Below are 15,841 nucleotides of genomic sequence, written 5' to 3' on the forward strand. Positions count from 1 at the left end.
GTGTGATATTGCTCTGTGTGTCCTGGGGAAGGGAAACAGCTTTGACTCCTATAAGGCTTTCCAAAATGGAAGCTAGTGTAACTCTTCTGGTGGGAGCAGCAGAGTAGACAGGACTAAGGATAGGCTAAGTGGCTTCCTCATGCCATTATTCTTGGGAGGAGGGAGGAAGAGGTACCAGGACTGTCTTTGCTGGGGTAAGTCCTAGGGTGCAAACCACATCTGTAGGACTTAGTGAAAGTTGATAGTTTCCACTCTCAGAAGTCCTGTAGGTGGTGAGGCTGGGTAGACTGGGAATCCAGCTAGTTCATAATTCTTACTAGTAATTGCTGTGTGAGTGGACGCAGAGCACCTCCCCCCCACCCATGTTGTCACTGAACCAAAAGTTCTGCAGTGTCCGTAACCCCATCTTGCATCGTGTCTTCTGGCTTCTGCTCACAGTTAGTCTTTGATGGCTTACCATTTGGTGATCAGACACTCCCAGCCCTCCTCCCACTGAGTAAAGGTAAGAGGATGGCATTTGTACCTGTCCTAACCATGACTTAATCCACACAGAATGAGAAGAAAATGATGATCTCACCATCTGGTGAGATCCAAAGCCCGTCCCCTCCAGGCCCATCCCACTGACTCAGGTGCCTAGGCCAGGAACCAGGCATCCTCCTGATTCTCACCCCGAGTTCTCATCTATACTGACTACCTTGGTGCAGGCCACCATCATCTCTGGAGCTTCCCCACTGGGCTCTCTGCTTCCTATGCTGCCAACCTTTTCTCGTAAGAGCAGGGGCCTGTGAAACATGACTTTGTCACTACCCAGTTTAATGGCTCCCATCTGGCTTCAGGAAGAGTCCCATCCTTACCCTTCACGACTCTCCTTCCTATTTTCCCAGCTTTAGCCTCATCTCTCCACCCTTCCTGAGCCCCCACTCCTGCCCTGAAGATGCTTATACACACACTCATGCTCACATGCATACGCCTACAGACGCATGCTGATGCCCACCCTCACTCACTCTGACTCCAGGACAAGCTTAGTCACTCTGAGGTCTCCAGAGGGTTGTGTGTCTCACTTCAGGCCTGGAACCTACTGCTCCTTGTGCCAGACACCTCTTCCTTCCTCCCTCCCTCCCTCCTTCCCTCCTGCCCTCCCTCCTTCTTCCCTCCCCCTTCCCTTCCTTCCTTCCTTTCATTTACGGGTATGTGTGCTTGTCTACATGAGATATGCACAATGTGCATGCAGTAACTTGTAGAGTCCAGAAGAGGGCATCAGATCTTTTGAGCCTGGAGTTACAGGAGGTTGTGAGCCTCCATGTACATGTTGGGAATGGAACACGGGTCCACCACAAGAGCACGGAGTATTCTCAACAGCTGAGCTATCACTTTAGCCCTCACACCCTTCTTTACTACTTTTTTTTCTTTTCTTTCTTTTTTTGGTTTTGGCTTTGTTTTTTTGAGACAGAGTTTCTCTGTGTGGCCCTGGCTGTCCTGGAACTCACTCTGTAGTCCAGGCTGGCCTTCAGCTAACAGAGATCTGCCCGCCTCTGCCTCCCGAGTGCTGGGATTAAAGGTGTGTTCCACCAGCACCCAGCTCCTTCTTTTCTGCTGTACCCCACCCTTCTCCTCACTAGCCCTTTAGGTTTTAGAAGGTTTTAGAATCTTCTCTGCACCCTCCTCTGAATGTCCAGCTCCTGCCAGGTGCCCCTTGGCTGCACCACTCCTGTGAGAGCACTTGCTATGCTGTACCGGCAGGGCAGGTCCAGTCACTGTCTTCATCACACTGTGAGCACGGAGAAGATCAGGACCTACAGCCTTTGGACAGAGCAGGCACTCACTAGACATTTAAATGAATGAATAACAACTTCCTGCTGTAGAGATCCTAGTGGATCAGGTTGCTAAGTCAGTGTGTGTAATTGCTCTCCTTAAGGGAGACTCACCAGAGACCTGTGCTGTCCTCTCCGACCCATCCCTTCGCTTTCCTGGTCCCAAGCCCTCCCCCGGGCCTGGAGCCCTCTTCTCAATCCTGCTTTCTGTACTGTGGGATTCTGCCGACCTCTCGGTTCTGTCAGGCCACTCAGCATGTATGACTTAAAGGACCCTGTAGAGGCCTTTGTCTCTCTAAAACTGCTCCTCTTTTGCCAAGCCACGCCTAAAAATTTCTCGCCAAATCCATTAAAGAATATCTCAGTGTTTTGGTTTAAATCTCAAGTGAAGATAAAAAATATTCTTTCCAGGAATGGTGGTGAGTGTTGTTTAGTTTTAGCTAATTTGATACAAACCTAGAGAGATCTGGGAAGAGGGAATCTCAATGAGGAATTGCCTCATCAGATCGGACTGTAGGCAAGTCTGTGGGGGTGTTTTCTTGATTAATGATTGGCATGGGAGGGTCCAGCCCACTATGAGTGGCACCACCCCTGGACAGGTGGTCCTGGGTTTTACAGGAAAGCAAGCTGAGCAAGCCACGGCAAACAGTCTAGTAAGCAACATCACTCCATGGTTTCTGCTTTGGTTCCTGCTGTCAGGTTCCTGCCTGGAGTTCCTGTCCTGGCTTCCCCAACGAAGGACTGAACTCTGTAAGATGACATAAACCCTTTCCTCCCCAAGTTGCTTTTGGTCAGTATTTTGTCACAGCAACAGGAACCAAGTTAGGACATGCTGCTGCAGGCCTGGAACCCCAGCACTGAGAGGGCAGATGCAGGAGGAACCAGAGTTCAAGGCCAGTCTTAGTTCTGTAGTGAGACTCGTCTAATGAACAAACAAGCAAACAGACAGTAGCAACAACAGCAAGACATCCCTGGAAGTGACCAGGTCGACCAAGTGATCAGACGCCCACACTCCAGTGTTCATTGGAAAGCTTCCTCTATCCAATACATTAAAGGCTGGGAACAAGGAGCACAGGGCACAAAGGGCGGGGAGAGAGGAGTGACAGGGGACAGTCTGAGGCAGGCCCATTAGCTAACTGTAAGAATGCTGCCACATGGGTCACACGGAAGTGGTGACTAAGCTGGGAATTTCAAGGCCTGGGATTTCCTAGGCAAAAGCAGGTTCTAGCCCCTGTTTCCCAGGAAGTGACAGAGGGCTTGGTCATGTGAATGACATGTTCCCTTCCTTGAATTGTAGGTGGCAGAGATGACTTAATTATCTTCACAGATGCTCAGAACATTCCTGTGTGGTTACCAGCGGATACCCCAATATCTCTTGAGGTACCTGTCTGATGGCCCTAGGGGTACTGGTTGGGGTTTCAACTTGTTTTTACCATAGGAGACACCTGGTAGCTGAGAGTTTCTAGGAGTGCCTGCCTTCCGGCCTGGGACAGGTATTCTTCAGCTCTTGGCAAGTGGGGTGTCATCCCTGAACCTCCAAATACTTCCTGCTATCAGCCTCTTGACATCTCCAGAAAAACAAACATGGGTTAGATGTCTAAACCAAAGAACCATTCATTTTGGATTTAAGCTAGAAGGTGGCAATTCTGAGCAAGAGTGGTCAGGATAATCCCCACTGAACCGTAGAAAGTAGCAACATAGCCTAGCCTGGGACAACTGTGGAGGCCAGGTGCAACGTGACCTTGCCAGCACCATCAGATGCCATATCTGCCTTTTGTCCCTTAGGGGAGGTGAGAAGAACAAAAACCAGGGGATCTCAAAGAGAACCCCAGAGTCTGCTTGTGTGCCAAGGGGCACGCGGTGAAGGGGCAAAGGAGACTGGTAAAGCCGGATCGTAGCCTGCTTCACTACTTGTCAGCCTCCAGGGGACAGGCGTGGCAGGTACACGACAGAAGAAAGGGCCTTGGACAATGGAAGGTCTTGCATACAGGTGCAGGCATGAAAACTGAGAATGAGCATCTTGGGTGATGGAGTTGAAGCAGACACACCTCTGGAGAAGCCGAAGGAAGGTGTGTGGGAACCAGGGCTGAGGGGAGAGGTGAGCTCTGCCAAGAAGGAACAGAGTGAGAGACTTGTTCCAGAATGAGCAGGACAGCTGGCATGGTCTAGGCCTGGGCACACTTCTTGGCTCCTTAGATCACAGTGTACTGAGAAAGGCCCCAGTGTCTGGGGATCCTTTGCTCTGTAGTGGGTCCCTCGGCTGACACAAGCCGAACTTAATGCTTGCTGGAACTGTTCCTGCTGGCACGGGCCCTGAATGCTTCACCCTCTGTAGGCTGAGTCTGAATCATGTCTGTCACTTTGCAGTCTCTGGGACTACAGGGCTGTCACTCCTCTGGCCCTCCACACCTGCTCTCCCTCCAATCTGCTCTCCAGCATGATTAGCACACGAGTGTCCAGAAGTCATGCAATCCCCAGGAAATCATGCAGCAGATTCCTTTTCTATCTATCTTCTGATTGTCTATGATCTGACCACAGCATCTTTCCCCTAGGGAGCAGTGGTTTTCAGTTGTGGGTCATATCATATATCATATCATATATCCTGCACATTAGACATTTGCATTATGATTCATAACAGTAGTAAAATTACAGTTATGAAATAGCAGTGAAATAATTTTACAGTTGGGAGTCACCACAACATGAGGGATTGTATTAAAGGGTCACAGCATTAGGAAGTTTGAGATCCACTCCCCTAGAGGGTCCTCTCTCCTCATCAACCCTCCAGGCCTAGAATCAAACCCTAATTCTACATCAAGCAGTCATGAACCCCTCACCTACAAAGAGGGCCTCCTGTGATGATCACTCAGGTGTGGGGAGAATTGAATGGTGTTCGGACATCTGGTGGCCAGCCCACAGCAGGTGCTCCAAAGATGGAGCCCTTTATCTTAGGTTGCTCAGACCAGGCTTCCAGGCCCCCAGATGCTCACAACCTGGCCACTCAGACCCTAGGACCTCAATGCTCCTTTGTGGTTTTTGCAGTTCCCATAGATGTGCACCCTGGACATAGAGCTTTCTCTCCCTACACGCAAGCAGAGGTCCATATGAGGTGAGAACTGATTTCTTAGACACCACACCATAACAGACACGTAGAGCATTCCTGGCCCAGTCCAATGGCTTCATTTCCTCTCAAAGCAGAGGCTCCCTGAGCTCCTGTGGCCTGGAGACAGATGAAGGGGCAGCTGGTCTACAAGGAGCTCCTGCCCAGTGGCTTCAGTATCCAACCACAGCTCTGGACGCTACAGACTCTGTTGTGGCTCAAGAGCCTGGTTTGGTGTCCCGAGAGACAGCTCTGAGAGGAGCTGGTGGACAGTTCCGTGATGCTAAAGGGCTTCTATTACTCCACCATAGCAGCCCCTAAACTCACTGGGGGTACACAGAGATATGCCTGACTGGCTGCAGCCAGGTCTTTCTCTATCTGGACCCCCCAAACAGGGTGGGAGGGCCCGGAGCGGGGAAGATACTTACACATATCAGCCTGCCGGACATTTTTCATGCCAATGACCCTCACTGTCAACAGATGGCATGGAGATGGCCCCTCCTGTGGATTAAAAAGGAAGTGGAGTCACCCTTCAAGTACCACCACCAGGCCAGTGCTACTGGGGAGACCTCTCCACGCTTGTCTCCCGGCCCACTTCGCAGCAACCTCCATGCTGTTCTGTCATTGTTTAGTTTGGCTTGTTTCTGTCCTACGTGGAAGTCTCCAGAGCTGAGACATGCTGCCCTTTTCATGAACTCTATGCTGAGATATGTACATATAATAATGTTTGTGAGACAGTGAGTATTCTGGACCAAGCACAGAAGAAATAGTAAAGGAGTCCAGAGGTGTTTCCGTTCTCCTGCCCAATGATTTTTTTTTTTTTCTTTTTTCCGAGACAGGGTTTCTCTGTAGCTTTGGAGCCTGTCCTGGAACTCACTGTGTAGACCAGGTTGGCTTCGAACTCACAGAGATCCACCTGCCTCTGCCCCCCGAGTGCTGGGATTACAGGCGTGCTCCACCACCACCCAGCTATAATTTCTTATTCCAGCCACACAGATACAAAATTTCCCCTTGCCCACCCAACTTGGCAGCTTGCTCAGGAGGTAGGCACAGTATATCTAGGAGGGGTGGTAGACATCTGTGAAGCCTGGGCATATCATGCCAGGAGCTTACCACCCATGTCATAGTTTCGGCTCAGCTGGGTCATAGTTTCGGCTCAGGGCGTTTGTATCTCCCTTGCTTGGCAGGCCCCTTCCTCAGAGTAACCCTTCCATGTATTCCTGGCCATTGTACTTCTCTCCCAGTAAGGCTGCCTTTCATTTCACCATGCCTTGTTAGAGATGTCTGTGATGTTTTGGCTCATGTGGCTTGTCTTTCACAATGACAAAAGCATGGATAATCTTCAACATGATGACTGATGGCTGTTAGATACCTCTCTCAGTATTGCTAACCCCAGGGACTGGAGCCCTCAGGTTTCGGCCTCTCCCTCAGTGCTTTAGCCCAACAGCTGGAACTGGGGGCACACCCTGAGCTGCTCACCCGATGCTCATCTGAAGCTGCCCTGCTCTTGCTCTAATTACTTGCTGAGAGCCCTGCCATCACCTCAGATCCCACCCACCTGAAGCCAGCATGTGGCTTCCTGAGGCCAGACCCACTTCTGTTAGCAGCTAGCTGTCTTTGTCCTCTGTGAGTTGCTTATTAGCTGTGGGTCCACTTTTGTCCTTTTCCATCCTCTTACTTTATGCTTCCCAGATGTCCCCAAACCATGTTTCCCCACTCTCAAAGTGTCCCTGCATCACATGGAAGGACCAAGGCTCTCTTCCTAGACTTCCTCTACCTATTCAAGGATCCCTGCCCCTTTAAGATTGTTTTAAGATTGTTTCACTCTTCCCTCTGCCTGTGAATTGCTGGTCTTCAAGGACACATATTCTCACTAACACAGGTCCCCTGCCACTGTGGGAACAGAACAAGAGTCCACCCAACAGTTGCATGCGGGTTCGAGGATCCCTTCTGTGAGTACACCTCTGAAGTCTTCAGGGCCAATAACTTGCTCAAACAGCATTCTGATGTGAGCCCTGTGAGTTGAGCTGAAGACTAAACACAATACTAACTCTTTGTGGCCTGTGGCCTGTGGCAGGACCTTTCTAGGAAATGAGCTCTTCATTTCTCATCCTGTCCTGGGCAGAGCAGACCATGGACTGGCTGAGTGTGGAGGCAAATGTCACCTTTCAGAAGAAGTGTGGGGTCCTGGCAAGCCTTGCCCTACTCCTCACTTCCTCAGAGGGCACCCAGAGTCCAGGTGGGAGCTATTCTCTCCTGTCTTCAACCCCCAGTGTCTGCCAGTGAGGGTGGCTGTTTCTTCCTCTCGGTCACTCTCTCCTACAATACCAACAACAGCAGTGACCATAGGGCTACCACAGGGTGGAGGTGCTGTGTTGGTTGGTGGTGGGATGATGATGATGATGACGACGATGACGACGGCAGCTTCTTTGAGGCAAGATGCTATGTAGCCCAGGCTGGCCTTGAACTCTTGCCTCTACCTTCTTAATGCTGGGATTGCAGATATGTACCTCCATGTCCAGCTCGCTATGGATTTTCTTGCCTAAGTTTTACTACCACCCTGAGGCAGTATAGAGAGACAAGGGAAATTCAAGGGACATGGGAAAAGAAAAGAGGCCCTTCGCTCCAGAATCTGATTTATGTTGGACTACAACTGACAAAATCCGTAGAGATTTGCCTACATGGAGTTAATTTCCCCCAAAGGCATCTCAAACAAGTGTGTTAACAAAACAAAGCAAAACAACCAACCAAAAAAAAATCTACCATGGACCAGGCTTGCTTAAAACTGAAATGGATGTGAGCAGGTTTTGGATTTAATAACATCAGTTATTAAACATCAGTTATTACTCCTCTGCCCCTAACGCTGAACCTCAAAAGTCTCACAGTTTCATTTGTAACAGGACATTGTTTAAAACAAAGAAAAGAAGAAAACAGCTCACTATATTTTTACCTAAGTTTTTGACTTTTTGAAATATTTGAACCTGATTGTAAATTACATCCTTTAAGCAATATCAAACCGTTTCTACATTGTGTGTGTGCATAATCACTAGAGAGTATTAATTGGTGTTTCGAGACATGATCTCATGTAACCCAGGTTGACCTTGGACTTTCTATGTAGTTCAGGCTAGCTTTGAACTGGTCTTCCTGCCCACCGTCCACCTCCCAAGTGCTGGGATTATAGCCATGTGCCACCCAACCATTTAGGCATATTTTTCTTTCAATTCTTGCACTTAAGTGTCTCAAGTCTCTCTCTCGCCCTCCCACTCTCTCCCTTCCTCTTCCTCTTCCATCTCTCATCTTAATAAACCCAACTCAGCTTCCTGGGATTTGTCCTGAAGTTCTTTCCTGCATTACTAGGCTGGCCACATCACAATGGAGGTCCCTAACAGGGGCGCCCCTCAGTCTACAGCCCACAGCATCCTGCAGCATTCTGCAGTGTCCTGTGCTACAGCTAGCAGCCTGACAAGGCAGTTATCACTCGCTTTGTGTCACAGATGGAGAACCTGGGACTGAGTCCCTTGACCCACAGCTCTCAGCGGGGGTCAGAGTTTGAACTCGCCTCTGATTCTTAGTCCCGGGCTCACACCCACTGTCAACTCTCACTTGAGAGTCTCTCAGCAGACGTGAAGAGGTGCTTCCTGCTCTCAACTCCACTGCCTTGATCTTCCCTCAAGTCTGATTGTCCTGGCCAGTTCCTGTTTTCCACCCCGAACTCTCTTGGAGCTCTCTCCTGGCCCCCAAACTTGGCAATCTTTCTACTGGCTGTGCCATTATTGGCCATGTTGCTATAGACAAACTCCATGATCATTCTCTTTGTGAGCACCCAGAACACCTATCACAACCACCAGGGTCCTTGAAGACAGCGAGGGTACCTTGTGGTCTTCATTGAACTTCAGCTTTCACCTAGAAATTCCTTCTGGCTCAAAAGAGTTTTAGGAGAGGCCCAACTCCAAAGCCCCTCAAAGGGAGTTTTTACATCTTCTTACATCTCAGTAGCACAGAGGTGGAATGCTGGAGGGGTTTGAGAGATACAGAGAAAGAAAATGGGACTACCAAGGCTTAGGTCTGGGCCTAGGTGCATTCACAGAGCCAGGTGTATGACTTTAAGGGACCCACAGTGGTGGGTGATGAAAGCCTGTGATCTCAGGACTCAGGAAGCAAACCTGGGACACACACACACACACACACACACACACACACACACACACACCCCTTCATTTGGTAAAGAAGTACATCTTTTGCTTCTCATGTTACAAGATTATTACAAGTGGTATTAGATGACCAAATGTTCACAGTCCCAGAGAGATGGCTCAGTGGCTAAGAGCACTGGCTGTTCTTCCCGAGGACCCAAGTTTGATCCCAGCACCCACATGTCAGCTCATAACTATCTGCAACTCTAGTTCCAGAAGAACTAGGCACCTGTTTCTGGCCTTCTAGAGGATGGCATAATTATGGTACACCAACATACATGCAGGCAAAACAGTCCTACAAATAAAATAAAAACAAACATTTCTTGAAGATGCCATAGAACTCAGTATAGTTTCTGAGCTGATATGCTGATGGGAATATGCTAATGGGAACCAGAAACCGGTCAGATTAAAGAGCCCAGGTATACCAGCCAAAACCTTAGAGACATGGACAAGCCACCTTTGCCTGGAACTGGGTGTAAGGATGAAAGTCAAAATATTTAACTACAGGCATCACCAGGTGCTGTGCTTTGGGGCTACATCCCCGGGGTAAAGACAAGCGTACTCCTTCATCTCAGAGGGCACTTGGCAGGTCCTGGGTGAGGAGCAGGGAGCACTAAGGAGCTTGGAGGTCAAGGCAGGAACTTTGGGACAAACAGTACAGAGGTTCATTCAGCCTCTGGAACAATCAGCACAGCTGTGCCAGGGAAGACAATGGACAGCAGCTTTCTGAGAAGCCATGTGGGAGAGGGAACCAGGATGCTCAGGCTGCAGACATGCACAGTCCAGGCTTCCTCCATGGCCTTGACCTCTGGCTTGATCTTGTCAAGATTCCACTTTCCTCCTGAGAGTTACTCAAGACAGGAATCATTGCCAGCTCACAAGGGGAGTGGAGAGAGCTATGGATTGTCTGTTACACAGTTTAATGCTGCCCCTCTCCCTAATTTCATAGATAAGACTCTTGGGGGGTGACGAAGGGGGAAATACATTGCTGTCATCTGGTATGCCAACCCAATGCTTGCCCCTGTCCTAGAACCAGGTACCTTGTCTTGCTTAGCCCTCTGGCCAGCCTCCAAGGAAGACATAATCCTTGCCTTTCAGAAGCATAGACGGGTTTAGGGAAGTTACACATCACCCAGGCTTGCACAGCCAGTGATGATGAAGCTAGGTAGGACCCAGGACTCCGTGCCATCCTACCACCTCACCAGGCTGGTTTGCTTGCTTTCCAACTGGATAGTGGCTCTGGCTGTCCATAAAGAATGGCCATGACCAGACAGTTTAATGTCAGAGGCAACCATAAGACCCTCAGCTCCCCCTACTTGGGGTTCTCCCCAGATCCAAGGGCCCAGCTCTTTCTAATCAGTCCAAAGCTATTTAGTTACATTACAGGCAGCTTCCCCTCATCTCCAGAAGGTTCCTGGATGACAGGGCCTAAGGAGAATCTGACCACTAAGTTTCAGAAATGATGGCTCCAATGCCTATCCAGCCTGGGCATCCCCATTGCCTGAGTGCCTGGAGAGAGGATGTCAGCTCCTTTCCCTGGGGCATCTGAGGGCAAGCTGCACAAGTGAGGCCACCTCACCTCCTCACAGCTGGGTGTAGTTCTTGGTTCCCTGAAACATTGTATCAGAGCTCTGGGCAGCCTGGGGATAGCTCCCGTCTACATGGTCCCTCCTTCACAGCAGACCATCCAGTTGTGACATCTGAAACTCTAGGACGGGTTTCAGCAGATCTGAGCATCATCCCATGCTGCGGGAGGAGGGTCACATGAGAGAGATCTCCACAGTTGTTTTGCTTATTACTCATGTCAGGTGAGTGGTCAGGACAAGAAATACAACTGAGAGGCATAGACCATCTAGGACCCAACAGGAACAGCATAGCGTGTGTGTGTGTGTGTGTGTGTGTGTGTGTGTCTCCTGGAGCCTCCACTCTGAGTCTTGGCTGCCTCACTCCCCATCTTCGAGGTAAACTCTATCCTACCTGTGGTAGATCTGTCCTAGCCCAAATTTCTGGAGGGTCAGCAAAGAACAAGTGTTGATTAGAAGCCCTTCTAGACACCCAAGCCTTTGGGGGAAAACCAGGAGGCAACATCAGTCCTGTTCAGGACAGCAAGGCAGACTGTCCCAATGCACTATCTAGGCAATTTGGAGACTGACCAGTGTCTCCATCTCCCACTCTAAAGGGACAAAACCTTCTTGGGGTTTCATTTAATTCTTTAAGAGGTTTAGTAAGGGCTGGCCAAGGCTACTGATAGTCCTCTCCACAGTATGTCTATAGCCAGCAGCGAGATGGAGGGCATCTTCCCATTGCCCAGAGAGGAAAACTAAGGCCGATTGGTTCTCAAGAAGTAACACCTTGCCAGACCCAGGGATTTCCCTGAGAGACTTTGAGAGTTAGTCTAGGTCTATGGTCCTTGAATACACACATACCCAGAGAGGTAATTGATAGCAATAAACTGGCAATATCACCAACTCTCATACTTCAAAACAGCCCATGCCACACACTCACAAAGCACAGTTTAGGATGCCCACAGGGTTAATAACCAGTCACTACCAAGACAGGCCACATGTGGATTCTCTCTGGCAGTACTAGACACTGTCTATCCTGGATGCTGGCTTGGTTGGCCCTAGATGGCCCCGAGTCTCTGCATGCAGGCTGGTAAAGCTTGTGAGTATACTCAGCTGTTCCATTCCTAGCCAGGAACCCTGGTCCAGACTGGGCTAAAGCACCTTCCCAGGTACTAGGTAAAGGATCCCAAGACAACCTCTCTAGGTGTACAATGCCCATCAGCCTCCCTGGGACCTGGCTGCTCCCCTTTGGTCCCAGACTCTTCATCTCCTGGGTATGTTTCACTGGCCATCTGCCTCTGGCCAAGCCTTCCCCGCCACCACCACTGTACTCTCACCTTCAAGGCACAGGAGGCCAAATACTTGCCATCTTCTGTTTGGCATGGGTCTGGAAGGGAGTGGGAAACCCAAGCAGGCATCTGGTTCTGAAGCATCGTGGCGGCTCTCCAGCTGGACGGTAAAATTGGGAACTTATACTCTGACTCAGAGCTCCACCCTCCTGGCCGCCCCTGGGCAGTGGCTGAGACGGTTCAGGGAGGGGTTAAAGTGGGTAGACATTTGTGCTGCCTGGGCCTAGCTCTCAGAACCAAAGGAACCACAAAATTCTTCAGATCTTGAAAATGCAGAATCCAGTCGGGGCTCTGGTCACTGGGATCAGCGACCTGAAGCCCCAGTTGCTCAGAATGACCAGGTTATGGACACAAGTGGTAGAAGGAACATTCTGGGGTTTTGGCATGTTTCTGCCAAGATGTAGGAAAGCCCTGTCTCTCCAATTCATGCAGGTGGATGCATGGCTGCTCCTCTGGGAGGTAAATAGATGCTCTGCCTCATGACCATGGCTTGATGTTCTGGGAGCTGTGGGCAGAAACTTCTCATGATATAAGGACCAAAATTCAGGTCCTTACATTAGAGGGTGGAAAACACTTGCCCCAGCCATGCTGAGAAGAAGGAGGGTCCAGAGCCTCTACCAGCCTCCTAGGCAGCCTGGGAGGAGAGAGTACCAGCCCCTGCTAGTCTCCACTACACAGCTTGGAGGATGCAATGCCCCACCTCCATGATTCTTATCTCAGCCTTCGTTGGCTCACCTCTGGCTTGCCCAAATTCTCACTGGGAGTTTCCTGTCTGGGCTCTTGCCGGAGGCCCAACAACCGGCTTTTCTGGCCCATAGATAGGATGTATTTTGGAACTACAGGTGAGACCTGAACACAGGAACTTGTGGGAGGTGGTCGGCAGTATCTTTTTGGTTGCCTGGCTCCCCAGAGAAGACAGGCCCTTTATTTATTTAGCCTGATGGCCTTGAAGCTTCTCTTGTCATAAACCCCACTGTCATGAATACAAATACAATTCCCACATCCTTTAATAGACTACACAAATTCAACTAAGTTTTTGCTCCTAGTGAGCCCGTATACATGGTACTAAACAGAGAAACCCCAGGCCTAAAAGTTTCAGACAGTCTGGCTGGGGAGCCAGATACTCTAACCCCTGAGCAGTTCTAAGGTCCAGATCTTTTCTAGGTTGGCAAGGGTTCTAGAAGAATCAACATAAATCCTCCATGTTTGGCAAACTCTGTGGTTCTCAGTTGTGACATACAACTAACTAGTAACTGGCTGAGGGACACAGGGAGGGGCAGCATGGATCCAAGAAGGCTTCGTGGAGGAGATAACATCTGATGTGGGCCTTACAGAATAGGATTTCAACAGCTATGCTGAGAGGGGAAGGCACCCTAGGAGGCAGGAACAGAAGGAACAAGGGCGGGGTGTGCTTAGGCATGCAAATGACTTACACCAGTTACGCGGGATCTCCCGTATATTATCTCATATAGGAGGGTGGAAGAGATGGGGACATGGGAGGATGTGGGAGCCGGGAAGGACAGACCTGGAAGGAAAGCAGGGCCTGTCACCTCCTTCTCTGCTCCCCCAAGCCGGTTCTTAGTTGTGTGACAGCCTTCTATAAACTGTGACCTTAGCGTGGCCTCTCAAAGGCTGCAGTTTACATTTAGACTTAGTCTCCAGGCAGTAGGGACCCATCAGTGGTTCCTGAGCAGGAGAATATGGTCAGAGTTGGACTTTCAGAAGGAAAGGTTGGTTGATGAGGAGTGATTGGAAAGTGATGTAGGAACCACTTAGCAGAGGGAAATTGTCTGGGACATCAGAAAATAGAGGACAGGACAGTAGACAGTGGATCAGGAGGTGCCGTGGCAACCTGACCACAGTACCGCGCAGTCCACAAAGCAAGGGAGTCTTCCCAACTCCATCTCCTCTGCCCCTCATCCTTTCCAGTGAGGTCTGCTGAGAGCTGACCCACCACTCCAAGACCTTCCTCATGTTTAGCATTTGGTTCTCTTCTGGTTATAGAAGCCCGTCGATATGTCCCATTCCATGCACACTCCAGCCACCCCATCCATTCTGGCAATTTCCTCATCATCTGCCAGTGCCTCAAGAGCAATGCCTTCACTTTCAGTCAGATTCAACCAGTTGAATAGAAACCAGGCAAGTTGTGGCACAAATTTCTTCCTCTACTTCCACTTCTGACCTAGGTGGAGCCCATAACCTCTCACTGCGTGGACCCAGTGGACAGAGGCATAAAAAGTCACGGTTGCCTGCTGTGTGTCTACTTCTGAGCTGACTACCCAGGAAGGTTCTGGAAGGAGACAAGAGGTCATCATGGAGGGGAGGGGTCAGGGAAGAACTGAATTAAGTGGTCAGTTGTCCCTTCTGAGGACTCTGGAGAAGGTGGAAGTGAGCATAGATGTGTCAGAAATGCAAGGCAAAGAGGAATTGTCACCTATGACCCTGTGACAGAGTGAAGTCTGACTAACCCCAGCTCTCACTCAGCGAGTCTCCAAACCAGCCCAGGAGACCCTGAATTAGGACTGTGGGACACACCAGCCACTCCAGGCTAGATCCCCAGCTGCTCCTCCTATAGTCTCCTTCCATAGAGGTGATTCTGGAAACAGACAAAGGGATCCCCCTCCTTTCCAGGTGGCTTTCCACTTCCCCCGTGAGCAGAGAGCCTCAAATCTCCTTAGTGGCCAGGTTAGGGCCACTGTTCTCAGCTGATCCTCAGAGTCTGTCCTCCACTCCTATAGATGGGTTGGCCAAGAGTTGCCTCTCATAAGAAGCCTCTTGGCCTGGGGCCTCTATGGACAGTGTATATATATCTACATATTCTTAGCACAGCTGGCCCCACTCCACCTCAACCAAACGATCCTCACCTTTGCACTTCACATGGCTTCAGGGGCCTGCCTCTGCCTTCCCATCTTATCTGATGTCACCTGCATCCCAGGCTGGAGCTTGGTGACTGACCATCAGCCTCTCTCCTTTTCAAATGCATGTGCTGTCTCCCATCCTTGGTGACAACCTCTCAAGTCCAGCACCTTCCATAAAGGAAGCCGAGCCCAGGAGCATCTCTCTGCGCATATGGAATTTTATCCTATAATAAAAGATGCATTTTGCATCAGTGGTGAAAGGATAGACTATTCATTATGGGGGCGGTGTTCACTGTTTGGAGAGAAGTTAGAGGCAGGCTACCTAATGACAAAATAAATCCCAGAGAGGTGAACCAGCTGACCATTAAACCTATAGATGACTTAAAATACATTCCTATAACATTGAGGTGAGAAGGGTCTTCTAAAACAAGGTTCAAAATCTAAATAGGGAAATCGTACCTGACTTGATGGGTGGAAATGAAAAACTTCAGTAAAGAAAAAGATACTGTCAGTGCAGGTCCAATTTCCTCTTCCCAATAAATACCTTTAAATACTAGTGTTGAAGAGGAGAGCCTTGCTCTGCTCCGCTAAGGTCGATTACAAAGCCACACCAGTACAAACGGAGTATTGTTGAACCGAGAACAGGATCCGTGGAAACAAGACAAAGGGTCGGAGAAAAACCTGTCTTTTGTTGTTGTTTCATTTTTGTTTTTTGAAACAGGGTCTCTGTATTTAGTCTTGACTGTCTTAGAACTCTCTATGTAGACCAGACTGACCTCAAACTCACAAAGATCCTCCTGCCTCTGCTTCTCAAGTGCTGGGATTAAAGATATGTGCCACCATGCCTAGCAAAACCTTTGTCCTTTTTGGGTTTGTTTGTTTGGTTTGGTTTGGTTTTGGTTTTTGTTGTTGTTTTGTTTTGTTTTGAGACAGGGTTTCTCTGTGTAGCTTTGGAGCTTTTTCCTGGAATT

At 49.5% G+C, this 15,841-nt stretch overlaps 1 protein-coding gene across 2 annotated transcripts in view; it reads right to left on the minus strand.

Annotated features, from left to right (window-relative positions):
* Pla2g4e (phospholipase A2 group IVE) overlaps nucleotides 1-15,841 on the minus strand; it is a 74,741-nt gene that overhangs the window by 28,479 nt on the left and 30,421 nt on the right. Inside the window, exon 2 of one of the 2 annotated variants that reach the window (XM_036185125.1) lies at nucleotides 5,337-5,409. The exons of the other annotated variant lie outside the window; for it this stretch is intronic. Coding sequence (XP_036041018.1) covers nucleotides 5,337-5,409 — 73 coding nt within the window. The remainder of the gene's footprint in view (nucleotides 1-5,336; nucleotides 5,410-15,841) is intronic. 2 annotated transcript variants of the gene reach the window in all.

Source organism: Onychomys torridus, chromosome 4, assembly GCF_903995425.1.
Source record: "Onychomys torridus chromosome 4, mOncTor1.1, whole genome shotgun sequence".
NCBI classification, from domain to species: Eukaryota; Metazoa; Chordata; class Mammalia; order Rodentia; family Cricetidae; genus Onychomys; species Onychomys torridus.